This window comes from Equus asinus, chromosome 20 (genome assembly GCF_041296235.1).
Source record: "Equus asinus isolate D_3611 breed Donkey chromosome 20, EquAss-T2T_v2, whole genome shotgun sequence".
NCBI lineage: Eukaryota > Metazoa > Chordata > Mammalia > Perissodactyla > Equidae > Equus > Equus asinus.
In genome coordinates, this window is record NC_091809.1 from 75048068 (window position 1) to 75065078 (window position 17011).

The 17011-nt window shown below is 36.6% G+C and overlaps 1 protein-coding gene across 29 annotated transcripts in view; it reads left to right on the forward strand.

The window, feature by feature from the left end:
- Window positions 1-17011, forward strand: part of DLG2 (discs large MAGUK scaffold protein 2) — a 1809506-nt gene that overhangs the window by 1296193 nt on the left and 496302 nt on the right. For all 29 annotated transcript variants that reach the window (XM_044753763.2, XM_070490530.1, XM_070490528.1 and 26 more), the window contains one exon: window positions 6055-6224. In XM_044753763.2, coding sequence (XP_044609698.1) covers window positions 6055-6224 — 170 coding nt within the window. The remainder of the gene's footprint in view (window positions 1-6054; window positions 6225-17011) is intronic.

Consider the following 17011-nt stretch of genomic DNA (forward strand, 5'->3'; position numbering starts at 1 on the left):
GATTGGAAAGCCATGTCCTGGGAAGGACAACCTTGGACTGAAGCACTATAGCGAGTCCAAGAGGATCCCTCCCTCTTTCTGAAGCCTTTGCTTCTTTTCATATTTCTGCTTTATTCACCATCTTCTTGCAAATAAGCCTTTGCCATTTTGCAGTCAACATGGAAGAAAATGACTTCCCATATTAAGCTGTTAAGCTTCTATTTCTTCTGTTCAGACAGAATCTCTGAATCTCATGGTTTCAATTTCAGATTTCCAAAAACAGGGACTGGGCAAATTTGACAAGTGATCCATGATAAGCTGTATGAACTTGTCATTCCTCTTCCAACCATATGGATGTCTGTTGGGGAAAAAGGCCCAGTAGATATTTCTACGTCAGTACGTATCTGATGCTTCCAAAACACTAAACCTTTTCCCTTTCTGGAAAACTGTTAAATTATGCTGATTTTAATTTTTATTCTTAATTTTAATGGACTATTAACACATAATGAAATCAATGTAAGAAATGGATTTTAAAGAGAGGTTTCAACAAGGAGAAACCTGGGCTGGTGGTGGACTTTAAAGATCCCCAGTGAACTTACATGTGCTTCATGAGAGGGCATGGGAGGAGAGCATACAGATAGAATTAATTAGATTTAGAAAAGGTCATAATGATTTGAAGCCATTTGGGTCAGCCTCTATTTGTGTGTAGGAGTATGTGTCGTTTTTTCCTTTTCTCTGTTTGCTAGCATAAAGCACCTGTCTTTCTTAAAGTTCTGAGTATCTATTATTTGTTCTTAACCTGCCTTTAGTGATTCTAGGAATAAAAAAAATAAGACATTTTTGCTATCTTAACCTTGAGAGCTTTTCCGGTTTCCTTCTGGTTCACATAAAATCTATGGAGTTATTCTTTTTAAACAGATTCTGATTTTTTTAAGTGATAGATTGTTGTCTTTAAGAGCCTGCTGCGTAATTCCCCACCTGGTGTTTTCCATTTGATAACGTATTATTGCACTTCATTCAGCACATTCAACATTGTTCAGGTTTCTCCGGGATGTGGCCCTTTCATCTGTAGTTAATTTATCTATTTGACCAAAGAGAGTAGTAGTCCTGAGTAGAGACAATAAAGGATAAGTCAATCAGGAGACACCCCTTAATAACCAAAAGCTACCGCAAAGTTAAGTTGCAGTCCCTGTGACCTAAAACCTCCTTTTGAATCAAGCCTTGAGAGGGTCTGAGTGTGGCTGGGTGTGGTTAGATGTGTGGAGCAGAGCAAGGACAGAGCAGACATGAGAGTTGGTGGGAATTCTACCAACTGTGCTGATCTTTAGAAGCTTTCGCCAAGGCTGCTGTAAAGCTAAAGTTTGCATCAGAACCACTGACTGATTTTCTTGGTAACAGGGGAGGAGGAAGACGAAAGCAGACCTAAGTTACACTTCATAGAACAAGACTTACTAAAAGCCTTATTTTTACATTTCTTTCCCCAAATCCCATACATCGCGTCTCTTCCTCCCTTCTTCACATAAAATTTCAAAACTCATTTCAATATCTTGCTTGTAGCTCTGTCTTCCTTTCTCTCCCTTTAGTATGTTTTTTCTTCCACTACAGTCTCTTCACATCCTTTCTTATGCAAGTGATTCTTGTCTCTTTTTCATAGCTATGATACCTTATAATTTGTTACAATTTGCTAGGTATTTCACATGCATTATCTCGCTTAATCCATACAGCAATCTTATTCTCCCTATTCTTAGATAAAGAAACTGAGGCTTCAAGATGTCGAGTGACTTGCCCAAAGTCTCACAGCTTCTGAGTTCTAAAGCTGGGACAAGATTTCAGTTGTATCTAGGTGTGGCCAAGGCTGCCAGGCCCATGTTCTTAGCTTCTCTCCTGTGATATTTGCCAATTATAGAACTTTTGAAAGAAACACAAAAGTAGAAATATGCTTTTTAAAATACCCATAATCTCCACATCCACCTAGAACGAGAGCTGAAACTTTATCTTTCCTTCCAGTATTTTTTAATGTATAATGAACAGGAATTTCAAAATTTTAACACAAGCATTTGGTGATTATTTTTGATGAATTAATATCCTTAAAAATATATATAAAACCACAAATCATTTTATAGCAAAATATACTTTAATACCTTTGACAGAGAGTAGCTATTACATGTTATTTTAAATTATATCTTCAAAATGGAACAAATAATTTGTTAGGTATTATTTGACTTTTCAGTGATACTATATACTGTTCCAGAATACTTCCTTGTTTAGTGCAAAATTTAGATGTGATTCTGTGGACATGTTAATGATGAAATGTCCTTTTTGTTTCTAAGATATTTTCTGCAAGGAAATGTACCAGAATGTCCAAAAGAAATGAGACTAGGAGAGGATTAACCTTTTAATTTTGTGGGAAATTCTGGTCCACAACGAATACTGTAGACTAATATCTGAAACAGCAAGCACTGAAAGAGTGAAACCACCAAAGTAATTACATGGGTAGAGTCGGGAGGAAATGTGCATGTACATGACTTTCTAATACCCTGCTTCAGAAATATGATAGAGGCTGCACTTTTTACTGGGACAAAGTATTGTTTGAGTTTGAAGCTAGTGATATAGTTATGTGTTTCAAAATGAACGTAAGTGGTGGCTTTACTCACAAAGGTTATCTGCTTGTAGAGAAAGCAAATTAATTTAAAATAGCTATGACCCTCTGGCCAAATGCTATCTCAAATGATTGGGAGGCAGAGAAGTTGAGTGCCCTAGTTTGGCTTGATATTCTTTTCTTTCTATTTTAAGAATTTGAATATAAACTCCTCCCCTCACACTCCCTTTTTTTTTTTTTTTTAATCTTAAATGATCAACTCTTGGTAACTTTGTATTAGCGTAGGCTTCAGAAAAAGAGAAAATCAGGTTGGAATGATGTCTCTGCCCACACCAACACTGTGACTTGTCAGTAAAATTCCATTGCCTGTGAAACGAGAATCAATGCTCCATAAATGGTTTGACTTAATTACGAGCGAGTAAGTGAAGTGACTAGAATGATGTGGCACCTAATAGGTCCTCTAAAAATTTCAATTTCCATCCTGTTCACCTTTCAACAAATCCTTGAGCATAACATCTTTGACTCACCTATCAATAGCTGCATCTCTCAGATGTATGGTATGTTACAATTTACACAAACATCCGTATTCGTTATCTGTCTGGTTACTCCTTTCACTAACCCTAGACATGCTTTTACTCTCTTTTCATAGGAAATTAAAGTTCAAAGGGATGAAGTGATCTGACCATGGTCACACAGCTGATACACAGCTGGGACTCAAATCCAGGCCTCCTAACTACTAGTCCAGTGCCCTTCTCAGTGCACTGAAGCTGCCTACTTCATCCACATGTTCAGACAAAAACATCTGATTTAGACTGTAATTTCCTCACCCCAGCAATCGACAATTAAGGATTCCACTGTATACAAAAGGAAAAAATTTAGTAGAGTTTGAATAGATATAGCATCCAGAATTTTTTTAATGTCAGCCACTCCCTTCTATGGAAAGCAATGTTTTAAGATATGATTAGTATTCTGAGCATTGGGTGATGGTAAACATTATGTTTTTGCATTATCATGAGATGACAAAATTACCCACTCTCAAAGGACCAGCTGCTGCAGGGTGGCTGGCACCCTTGATGCCTACATTCTCAAAACTATCTTAATTGGTAGTTTTGCGTGATTTTTTTTTAGTCAGTCAGAGGAAATGCATGTGTAAACCTATTAAAGCCATAGCATCTGTTATAATGAAATGACATCACTGAATCTTACTAAGTGAAATGTTCCATCTCAGGATTTTGAAGCTATTCAGGGTTCTCATGAGACAAGAGTTCCTATAACTCAGCTCCTCAAACAAGTATAGAAAAGTTATGGACAAAAATGACAGGAAAATTCTTCCCATACTTTTTGTTTAATATTTCCACTACCATATTATAATTTTGAATAGATGTGCAGAACGTACATGAAAGTGCTCATCACATTAGATGTGTGGTCCTAAGAGGAAAGACCCCACATTTTGATATAGGAAGACCAGAAATGGTATCCAATCTCTACCCAAATTGCTGACAGTTTTAGACACAGAATTGAACCACTTGCAACAATTCCCCTTTCTGTAATGTGGATAAAAAGTCTTATTCCACAAGATTATGGGAAGGACCCAATAGTAAGAATATTATAAATCAACAAATTTTGCACTGCTACCAATGACAACAATTTATTAGGGGCTTATTGCATACCAGGCTCTGTGCTAAGGATTTACATGTATATTTTCTCACTTAACCTTCCCCCAAAGTCTTTATAGTAGGTATTACTATTATATGTATTTTACAGTTGAGAATATGGAGGCTGAGAGGTTAAGAAAATTATCAGTGTTTATAAATTTAGGAAACAAAGGACCCAATAATTAAACTTAGGCTTATTCTTTCATTCATTTAATAAATATTTGCTAAGGAATAGATCTCCTGAACAAAGTCAGGCACTGTTTGGAAGAAGGAAATGGAGAATAGAAGGTGAGTAAGCAACCAGTCATTTTCACTTTATCCTGGCCACTGTGTGGAGAATAGATTGAAAGTTGACAAGAGAGGACAGAGAGAGTAGGTAGGAGACTGTGGAAGTAATCCAGGTGAGAGATGGTGCTGACTTCAACTAGGGTGGTAGCAATGGAGATGAAGAAACCTGGATGGATTGCAGATGTACTTTGTACATAGAGCTGATTGTGTGGTGGTGGAGGGAGAGAGGAGTTAAGCAAGGGTAGCTCCTTATTTTTCTCTCTGAGCAACATGGTGACGTGAGATTGGGAACACTAGAATGGATGTGCAGAGTGAGGGAAAGACATCTTTCTAGTCTCGAGCCACATACTCTTAACCATTATTAATAGTATCTCTATCATCATTAACATAAAAGAGGTTTGAATTCCATGGCCACATAACTATAAACTACCTGGGAAGCTTTATGGAAAAGTCACATTATTCCTTCCCATAAGACAAATGGCAAAAAGGAAAGTTTAATGTAGAACTTGTCATAATTCCTGGTTTTCAAAATAAGTACCTAGGGCAAGAATGGTCTGAGATTTTCTTTGAACTTTGTGAAATCTGAACTTCAAAACATATAATATGGGGCTGGCTCTGTGGCCGAGTGGTTAAGTTCATGCGCTCCACTGCGGTGGCCCTGGGTTCGGATCCTGGGCAGTGGACATGGCACCGCTCGTCAGGCCACGTTGAGCTGGCGTCCCACATCCCACAACTAGAAGGATCTGCAACTAAGATATACAACTATGTACAAGGCGGGGGTGGGGGGGGGAATAAAACATGAAAAAATAAAAATACAAAAAGATTGGCAACAGTTGTTAACCCAGGTGCCAATCCTTAGAAAAAAAACAAGGAAGATTGGCAACAGTTGTTAGCCCAGGTACCAATCTTAGAAAAAAAAAACCTATAATACTCTGAGACAAATTTGAGGAAAAACAAACACTGGAAGATAATTTGCTAGAAAGGTAACAGGTTTATTTTCGATGATCGAGTCATATTATTGTTTTTCTTTCCATATTGTTATATTTTTTAGATTTTCTAAAATAGTTACATATTACTTTTATAACTAGTAAATTAAGGATTCAAGAAAAATTAAGCTATAAAGTTACATTTGCTGTGTCTGTATAGACCATGGTAGTAAGTTCTGAGAACCACTCAAATTGTAACCCTCAGGCAAACCAATTAAAACCAATCAAAATATTGATGTAACTGACAGAGACCTTAAAATTTGTCTCCTTGTAACTACACCGTATGTAATGCAGTCCCAGTTAGAGTGAACTGGAATACAGGATGGGACCAGACCAGTAGGGTGGTCAATTTGGGAAGGCTGGGAAGGCTGAAGAGTTTAAGGTTTTCTTGATTTGCTTCATTTGAAGTGTTCCTTCCAAATGTCACCATTTTTAAATTGCGTATCCTCTTTGCTTCTCCATATCTTAAGGTCAGATCATTATAATAATATTCTTTAAGAAACCCTCCCAGCCACTCCTGACCTTTACCTCTTTTCCTGTCTTTCAGGGTCAACGATTGTATCTTGCGGGTGAACGAGGTCGACGTGTCAGAGGTTTCCCACAGTAAAGCAGTGGAGGCCCTCAAAGAAGCGGGGTCTATCGTTCGGCTGTACGTCCGCAGAAGACGACCCATTTTGGAGACTGTTGTGGAAATCAAACTGTTCAAAGGGCCTAAAGGTAATACAAACACAAATGGCTCACAATCAGACACCAATGAAAAATCGTTTGGCGGCAATTTATGCTGTAACCACCAATGATATACTCTCTTCTTTTATCTTCTGACTTTCAGTGCTTACCAAGAGATTTGAAATCCTACAACAGTGGTTTTTACAGAAGGTCAAGGAAATCAATACTCAAAATATGAACTCAGATAAGGAAAGGATAGATTTATGTAGGAATATCCTTATAAACAATAATAACCACCCTTTATATTTTTCTATAAATTTTTAATCTTACTGAATCATCATGATGTGCCTGGCATATTAATACTTTCTAATTTTTCAGATATAAATAGTAATCCCTCTCATTTGGTAAAATAGTAATATGAAGAATAATAATTAGTCTGTCCTAAAATAACAAGGGTCATATTTTTTATAACACTATTGTGATTTGTTTTGATTTTGTAATACTCTTATGTGTTGTGCCCAATAAGTACTACATAACATCTTATACTTGCAATAGTCAAAATAAGTTAAAATTTATTTTCTTGAAATGTTCACAAATCTCTTGAGGTAACTACAGTTACCCCGGGGAGTCACATAAACAGTGAGATGACTCATTATACTAATTTTTAAGAATAATCCTTTGAGCTCTGCTCTTCAGAATGGTGACCTTTAATATTAGCTTAACAGTATTTCAATTTTTTTAGAAAAATCTAATAGTTGCCTTAACAGTATATTAAATATTATAGAAGATGATGACTGGATAGTTACTGTATTCTTTTAGTAAATCATTTCTCTTTCCCTCAAAATCTATTTAATCTCTACTGTTATATGGGATCAAACAAAATAAGCACCTCTCTGGAAGGCACTAGTAGGTAGTATTTAAAATCTCAGACCCAAGAGTCAGACAGGACTGAGTTTAAAAACCTGGTTCAGCCACTTACTAACAGGGTGACATTGACTGGACCAATCTTCTCTTATTAAATGGGCACCATAGTAGTAGCATCTATCCTTTAGGGTTTATGAGAATTAAACATTTAACTACAATCTGGCACACGGTGAGCAGTAGAGCTTGCTGGTTAAGAATGCAGCCTCCAGAACACAAGTACCTCGGTTGGAACTCTAGCTCTGCAGCTCACTGGCCGTTTGAACTTGGGCAAATTGCCTAACCTCTCTGAGCCTTAATTTTCTCATCTACAAAATGCAGCTAATAATAGTACTTGCCCCTAGAAATTGTTATGATTAAATGAGTCAATTCACATAAAGTGTTTAGAATAGTGGCTGACACAAATTGACTGTCCAACAAATATTAGCTATATCTACACATCATTTGTAGTATTTTTTGTTACATATAGTTTCAGTCTTTGCTACAATTGTTTGGAAATGTAATGAAAATTTGCTTGAAGATCCCTCCTGGGCTAAATTCAAAGCAGTAAAATCACAGAATTTAATCTGGAAAAAAAAAAGAAAAGAAGTAAAGCATTTCCATACCACATTGTCTGTAGAAAAGACTTTCTACCCTACATGTTTACTAAAATCGTATTTGCAGGGTGTTTTAAAGCTAAACAAAATGAGCATCACACTTTCTATTAAAAAGATATACTATATATAAATAACACGTAGATACTTCTACAATTCAATCAACAGCAATTATTCAACACAGCCCTAAGGCGAATACTGGTTTTAAGTGCCCAGCAAAGTAGTACCACCCATTAGCAGGCCTCCTGCGAGCTGAGTCACTCCATGACCTCCAGTTGCTCAGCACAACACTTAAAGGTTCTAGGGGATCGATAACCAGAACTCCTTGATTTTATCCGGAACATATTTTTTGGATCTTTATCTTTGGTATTAGGGCTCCCTCTGGCTGGTTTACTTCTATGTTGTTTTCTCCTTTGAGCTGGGAGTGGGGCAGGAACTGCCCTGGGACGTAGAGAGAGAGGGAAGTGGACACAGGTGAGCATTAATCCACCAGGAACACCCAGGCAATAACCCAATGAAAGGACACAGCATATGGGTGATGGGCATGGTCTGCTGAGACAAGGAGAACCAGGAAATGGTTAGAACTAACTTTACATCCCTGAAAGCAGGCTCCTGCCAAATCCCTGTAGAGGGGTGTGGGCCTGTGGGTCCTCTTGGGATTATGTTGTCAGTCATATTTTTTGTACTGTCATCATACAAAGGTCACTGATGGGGATTTGTTTCTCTATATAAAGCTTATTGATTTATAAGGAAAGAAACTGTTTTAGTCACTGTTTAAATTGCCAATGCCTCCCATTGCCTTGAACACAGGAAGTGCTGAATCAGAGTAAATTGAATAATTAAATTGGATTCTACACTACACCTGATGATACCTTGCCATCTTAACTTCACTTGGCACCTTATAGTTCTTGATTTTTGAACGGTGATATATTAAAAAGAAATTTCTACCAACGTTTAACTCATTCCATGAAAATTCTTATGCACTGGGGATGATGATGATGAATCAGATGTGATTCTGAAGGGAGAATCAGGTAGTTCTAATGGGAGATGGAGACATAAATTCAACTAACTTTAATGCAAGGCAGAAAGAAATCAGCTCTGTGATGGAACTTGAGCCATGATTCCAATCGGGCAAAAAGGAGATATAATTCATCTTAACCAAAAGAACCAAAAGGCTCCAGAGAATTTAAAATTAACATGTGCCCACAGGTCCTTATCTGCCCTTCATTGAGCATATGGGTGCCCTCTATACTTGCATCAACACTCTAGCCAGCTGTGCTAACTAGCCTCGATTATGTATGTATAATGCAGAGAATTGGATGTGTCCGTTAATTTAGTCTTTCAATGATTCAACAAGTATTTGTTGTTTGTTATGTGCTTGGCATAGAGCTAGGCAATGAGGCTTCACAAAGAAAATAGAGTTCTTGCTCAAGGAGATTATAGTCTGATGTAGAAAACACCAAAGTATAAGTTGGGAAAAATGTTATACATGAACATGAAAGGTTGTAAGGAGGTACCAATTAAATAATGGGTCAAAGGAGACTTCTCTGAGGAAATTCCACTTAAGGTAAACTTGATAAATAAAAATGGAAGTTAGCCAGATAAAGAGTGGAGGAGAGCACCCAGACAAAGTAAAAGCATGTGTGTATGAGGGCCCTAACATAAGAAAAAATTTTGATACCTTCTAGGAAGGCAGTTGTGGCTGGAGTTTAATGATAGAATAATGAATGATGTGAAATGATATTGTCAAGGTAAGCAGGGTCCAGATCTTGAACAGCTTTGTTGACCATATTTAAATATTTGTTATTTTATTTCAAGTGCAATGGAAAGTTATTACAAAATTTTCAGTATGGGAGCAACACGATCAAAGCTGTTGTTTCAGAAGATCATTTGGCTACTGTGAGGAAAAGGCATTGAAGGGGGCAAGAGTGAGAGCCGAGACCAGTTAGGGGTCACTTGGAGAACGTAGAGAAAGGTGGATGGATTCAAGCAATATGTTGGAGATATAACTGATGCCACTTACTGCTAATCTAGTTGTGGGATATGTCCAAGGATGAGGCTCCATTTTCTAATTGAGCAATTCAATGGATTGTGGTGCCATTTGTGAGATGGGGAAGACTAAGGAGGAAACCTTGTGGGGAGGAGATTAGGAATTCACTTTTGGACATCTTGGGAAGCCTGTGATGCATCTGAAAAGGAAAACCCAAGGAGATAGAACTGGAAAACATCTGTCTGAAAACCACGTCAAATCAATATTCTGAATTTTCTTAATATTTCATCAAATATCTGGAGTTGGGGAAATACCAGAATAATTGATGTTCTCACTTTTCATCAATAATCTTTGATATAAAAATCATGACTATGGCTACTTGAGCTATTTTGAACAGTTATATCACTTTTCATCAATAATCTTTGATATAAAAATAATGACTATGGCTACTTGAGCTATTTTGAACAGTTATAAGCATTTAGTATGTCTGTTTTATGGACATTATTAATGCCCAGACTGGTTTTGTTTGGGGATTGTTTTTGGTTTTATTTGTTTTTACATGAGATACAAGATAAACAGTGTTATTCCTTCTTGTTAAGGGACTCCTTGAAAAAAATAATTTGTGGTAGAAGTAAATTTAGTTTTCCAATTCTCTACCATTATGTTTATTCCATCTATTTTCAAATTACTAATTCTGAGATGACCTTTGATGTATGTGATTCTCTATTTATAGCAGTGCTAATCTTCCCAATATTTAACTAGAATCATCTAACTGGTGATTTATGACCATGTATTTCAGTAATGAATATTTGGGTAATATGCACTACTGAATTAGAATGTCTTTTCTTAACAATATATGAAAATTTCCCTGACCTCACAGTTATAGATTTGGTCATTGCATGCAGCTGGGGTGTCTGTGTGTGGGCAGTCAGTTGAGAAAAATATGGGTAATCATGTATGGGAAGTAGTGATTAGGCAAATCCATTTAGACTTGCCAGGCCACCAAAAATATTCGTGGGAAAAATCCGAAGTGCACATGTGGTTTCCCAGGAAACAGATTTACAATAAAACTCGTTCTAGTGACTTTCCCAAGAACACTCTAAGTCATAATTTCTAAGGAGCTACATAATTAAATGTGTGCAGACTATTCATTTCTGTGGCCTAAGGCAAAGAAGCCTAAACCTGTATGAGAAATGAGGTGGCTCTTTTTGAGATGTTATATTGCTCAAGGATAATATTGCTAGTTTAAGGCAAGTTCTGACACTGAAACGTTCAGGCCATAGCTCTATTAGTACCCAAAGGTAGACTTGCTTGTGGCTTTATTTTAGTCACCTTATTTTTTAATAAACACTGAAAGAATGGTGAAGTCTATCTAGCAAAAAAATTCAGCAGTTCTCCTCTGTTATTTTTTAAAATGGTTTAAAACATGCTCTGTTTCAATGTCTTCATAGATAGATAGATTTGCAGTTATAGAGGTCTGTAACAATGCGAACTGAAAATGCAGTGAAGATTGTAGCTCTCAGCTTTGTCCAAGATGTAAAATTAACTATAAAGTACACTGTAAAAATCACTAGACTCATGGCAATTTATAATGCACATAATTCAATCATTAGAGAAGTGACATTTGTAGTGGTGAAGTTCCTGGACATCTTTAAGTAACTATGGGACCTAGAGCAAGTGTCCTAACCTCTTCGTGCCTCATCTTCCTCATCTGCAAAATAGATATAATTTGAGTATCTAATTCATAAGGCTATTTTCAGGAAAATAATTGTAAATTCTCAATACATGTTTTTACTCTTTTTGTTATTGTAATTGGCTAAAAGTTGAATAAAGAAAAGCAGCAAAGCACCTACTCATTCCGGTGCATTAAAAGCACCTCCCATAACATTTTACACAATCTTGTCCTTTAGCAAGTATTAATATTCATTGAATTAATGAACTGAAAGTTAATTAAAAGTTTTTAATGTTCAGCAACTTCAGATGGAGTCAATATATGTTTTTGTGCATTAACTCATATTTCTGCATACATATTAACATACATATAAAAATGTATTGGTTAGCACGTGTATGTGCACCTATATCATATATGCAGCTGTGTTGTTCTCTCTATCTCTGTATGTACTTATTTCTAACAGGTCTGAGTTATGCTGTGGCATATGAATCTATGTTTTATGAAAATGTACATATATGTTTATATTTTTCCTTAGTTTTCCTAATTTGGGCATATGTTTCAGTAGACTCCATGTGTAGAAATACCTCTGAGCATGTTGAGAATTGACCTGAGGATGTCTCCTTAGAGCCAGCTTCCTCCACCTGCCCCTCACCGGTGCAATCTGCCCCTGCTTCTGATCTCTCCATTTATGTTAAAGATTGCTCTACTACTCACATTGAAAAGCTCGAAGTCCTTTTCTTTTGATTCTTCTCTCTTCTTTGCTGCCTTTATTAAATCAAGCATCATGTCCTTTGGAAGCCACCTCCAACCTAGCTAGTCTTCTCTTTAAAATCTCCACTGCCATTGTTATGGTGTTCGTATCTTCGTTTTATCTTGTCTGATCTGCTGTAATAGACTCCATTGTCAGTCCCTCCCTTCTGTACCTATACCCCTCTCCTAGTTCAGTCTTCCAAAAATCACAGCTCTATTAACTGTTCTCACCTGCTCAAAAGTCTTCGTTGCCACTGGATAAAAATCTAAATGTTTTACCTTAGCATTTCACAGGCTCTCTGATCTCCCTCTCCTCCAGCGACAAAATGCAGTCTCAGCCTTCTCTCTTCTCTCGTTCATGCATCTCCTGATCCAGGTGAGCTGGATTACGTACAGTTTCTGAAACACGTGCCATACTCTCCTAATAGGAGAGAAAAGATCTAGGCCTTTTCTCATCCCATTCCCACCTTTGCCTTTCCTTACTGCTGTGACCACTGCCTGTGGATATCATATCCATCTCCCAAGAGCCGAACCAGTTCAATTCTACCTCCTCCACAAAGCTATCACTAATTGATCCCATCAGAAGCAAGCTTTCACTTCTAAGAATTTCTAAAATGCTTTATTCCTTCCTCTTCTGTCCGTTCTTTTGTTGCCAGGCCATCCAAGCAACCCATAGAGTATAGAAAGATAGCTATCAACAACCCAAATTAAGATGATAAACAAACTGCTTTTTTCTAACAGTTAAGATACTGAGTTTATGTTCTCTACCCTGGCCTGTGCTAAATTTGAAACATTTAGTGAACATCTAAGAGGGAAGTACAGGTCCTAGGCTTAGGCTTTGAGCAAACTCTGGGAGGTAAATGGGAGGAATTGGGGTGAGGAGATGGAGGAGAGTCTGAGACAGAACATGACCATTGTTGCCGTATGTCAAGAGGAAAAGGAACGGCCAAGATGGAATCTGAGTGATTTTACCACTGAGAGGAGTTCTTTATGAGGGAAACTCTTGTGTTGGCCCCTTTTTTACACACCTTACAGAAACCATCTGTTCCAGAGATTGGGACAAAACAGGATTTGAAGCATCTAGCACTTTGCTTAATAGACCAATTAATCAAAAACCAATTTCCAAATTATTGCAGATTTTTATTTTATTTTTTGTTAATAGTCTACATGACAGATTTACTGTCCAGCTTGGTTAAATAACAACTTGGCATGCATTTGATATTACAGACAGAGAATTTCTCAAATATCCAACTTGAATGAGCTTTACAGCTTGTCTATATCTGCCTACTCAACGCATTTCTCTAATCTGTCCTTGTTCCTCCATCTGCTCTTGTCTTTTCTCTTTCTGACACTAATATGGCCAGAGTGAACTTTCTCAGAGTTGATGTGAGGACCTCATGTGACAGTTTTCAGAGATGGTCATTTGGTAAATTGACTATCCTACAGCTTGATTTTTGGTGTATAGGCTTAGACCTGCAGGTATTGAGCACATTATAAATACTCAATGAACATTTGAATGAACTAAGGTTTTCATTAAAATGTCCGTGAGAGATTGTCTGCGCTGAAATTCTTTTTATCCCCTCTGTCCATGAATAGCTTTACTGACGGTGTTCTCTAACAAGTGGGACTACTATCAACTGACCATGACAACTTTGGAATGTTTAGGTTAGCAAAAGTTTCAGTTGTCCAGAATTCAGTTGTTTATACCAAAGCAGTTCACCAGACTGCTGGGGAAAAACTGAACACAAAGATTATGCAAGTGTTTTGATTACTGGCATCCAACCATTTACTGCATCAAGGGACACCATACTACTACATTCCCCCCTTGCATGCCATAGGGTAAATTATAACATGTATTTATTTGTCAATGCATGTGCAAATGTGTCTCTGAATGCAAGGCACAGTTTCCTCTTTATTCAGGCCCATGTCCCAGGCTCTGAGTTCTAAGTGGTCGGTAAACCTATTGGTGGTAAAAGGCCATGCTGAATAATGGTTTGACTCTTAATAAGCACAAATAGCAAATTGAGCTGTTTGGTATGAGGTCTCAAAACACTATATTTTCCTTTTAGTGCTAAAATTTTTTTCAGTCCTTTTGAATTACCAAAATTACTCCCTTGACTACAGAGGGGGATTTGCTTGAGTGATTGTGTAGTTCAACCTATTGAAATATAATATTTAGGGTCAAAAAGAAAACATCTATTTGTGTTAAGCCAGGGAAATATTCTTCCTGGAAATAAATTGTGGCTAAATCATAACTCTCTGTCCCCCCAAAGAACAAATCCTTTTTTTAAATTGGACAAAGGACAACACATTTGATGAGTTTTCCTTGTTCCTCAGCACTTTCTGTAGGATTTCTTCAATATGTACATGGTTAGTTCCTGACTGTTTCTGGAGGAAAGATATGTGCTTGTGGATTGGGAGGCTCTTTCTCTAAGCTAATATTTGGTCAAGTCTTCATAATGATATCTGTAAAAAAGCTCTCTCATGAGACCTTGTAGCAAATGATTTATTCATGAAAAAACAAACTACAAATATTGTCACTATAATCCCCACTGTTTTGTATATTATAATATTACAGGAGAGTAAAACAATTGATTACATTTGCTAAATCCTTTTGGAAATTAAGGAATGATGCCACTCCTCTCATTTTCCCTTTGAGGTGAATGTGTGGCCATTGTTTCTTTTCCTAGTTTACTTCTTTGCTGTTTAAAGCTAGCTCATAATTTTTAACAGAATTCATGATCAATGACTCCTTGAACAAATCTTTAAAGTCAAAATTATTTTTGCAATGATAATTTCAGAATTAAAAAATGCATTGCATTAGATGTAGTTTTGATTTTTTGCCAATCAAAAATTTTATAATTCACATAGCACTGTTTACCTAGCTATGCATATTTGCTGAGGTAAATATTTATCTACATGGCATCTTTAAAAGTTTTAAAAGGAAATGTTTTGTCATAGTAAATACTATGACTATAAATCTTTCCAATTTATGATCAGCAGCAAAGCAATTCATGAAAAGACTTTAGGGTTTGGACCGTCCCTTGTTGTACTTGACTGTCAAATGGGCATATTAAGTGGCTGCCTTGGTTATTGTGAGGATTTAATGAGATACTTGGTACAACTCAGTGCCCAATAAATTTAAAGTATTCTTCCTTGTTTACTTTTTTAAGAAGCAAATATGTACAGAAAATAATTATCCATTCACTCAATAAATATTTTATTTCAAAAACATTCATTAAGCCAGGCAGTTCTAAGTTCTAAATCAAAGGAACAACAATAAAGAAAGAAATTTTGGCTTTTCTCCCAAGTACCTTCTTAGAACATGGCATTCATCTAGACTGAAATAACGCAGTCCTCGTCTTCTGGCTGGCACTGGGTTCACGCTAAATTCCTCATGGTCCCCGACCTAAATCCATCTTGATTCCCCAACTCATCAAACAAAGTGCATTAAATTCTTCTCTGTCTATGGAACATTGAGATCCAATAAAATTAAAGATTGCAGTATTTTTTAATCATGGATTGGGACTCCGAATGCCATTAGCTGTCTCTCAAAAGCCTTGTACTATCTGGCCTTTGTCTCCAAGCATAATTCACTTGCAGGTAGATACCTTGGACACTTTATCTCTTACAGAAAAATAAAATTAAATCTCTGTTTTTAATATCCATAAAGAAAGCCAACTTAAGGATTTTTAAACATGGAATATGCTATGAGTTAGCCTGTTAAGAGATCCAACCAAAAGTCCACTGGAAGTTGGAAATTTGCACAATAAAGATGGTATGAGGAAAGGTTGAAAATTATCAGTTGAGGCTTAAAAGAGAACAGTTAGGAAGAAGGAAAAGTAAAAATAACAAAGGAAACAAACTAGGCACATTTTTCTAGGCCAGTCAATACCTAGTAGTCGTGAATGAAGAAGGCATATATAATTTGTTCAGTATAGGCCATTAGTCTTAGGAAGAAAGAATTCAATAGTTGCTTCCAGGGAACCTAAAAATATTCATTGAATATTTATGAGTAGTTGAGTCATATGAGAAAATTTAGCTTTCATAGATCCATTCATTTGAATAAACTGAATGGGAAACCAGTTTTTAAAAATCATAATAATTTTGATGTGCAAGAATTCTTAGGTGTCAAATATTTAATCTCTCAAAATACACACGTTCGCTCATATATTTAGCAAAACATTAATTGAACACCTTCTGAGTACATAACTAAAAGTTGGAGATAGAGACCTGGTGTACCCTCAAGGGAGATAGTGGTCCCAGTATAGTGTGTGAAATGTATATATACCTAGGTAATTACAATGTCACCAGATAAATATATACATAGGCTTTAGCAAGGAAGACTTGACCAAGACTTCAACTTCTGCTTTAATGCTCTGGGAAGAAAAAGCTTTCCAATACTGGTGATAGCTGTTCACGTGGGACACTGTCCCAGTCATTGGATTTTTTTCCCTTATAATTGAGCTGAGCTGGAATTCCTTTGAAATTGTCCGTTAATCTTATTTCTGATCCCTCCAGCTGTGATGAGCAACTCTTCCTAGGAGAACCCTTCATACATTTGTAGGTCACTGTCAAGTCTCCTCTTAGATCTCTCTCCTTTAGACTAAGGAGCCTCCGTTTTATAACCATTTTGATACATCTTGATTTTCAGACCCTTTATTTTACTGCTTTCATCCTATGAATTTTCTCAAGTTTGGCAACATATCATCTAAATGACAATACACAGAACTGTATATAGAGATCCCTTGGTATGCCTGTAGGTACAGACCATGGTGAATAGAGTTCTGTATATGAGCTTCATACTCTGCTTATTTAATATAATATAAAATTGTGTTAGCTTTGTTTCTAAGACTCTTTCTGTTGGTTCATATCAAGATTAAAACCAGTTAAATACTTCATATGAACTACT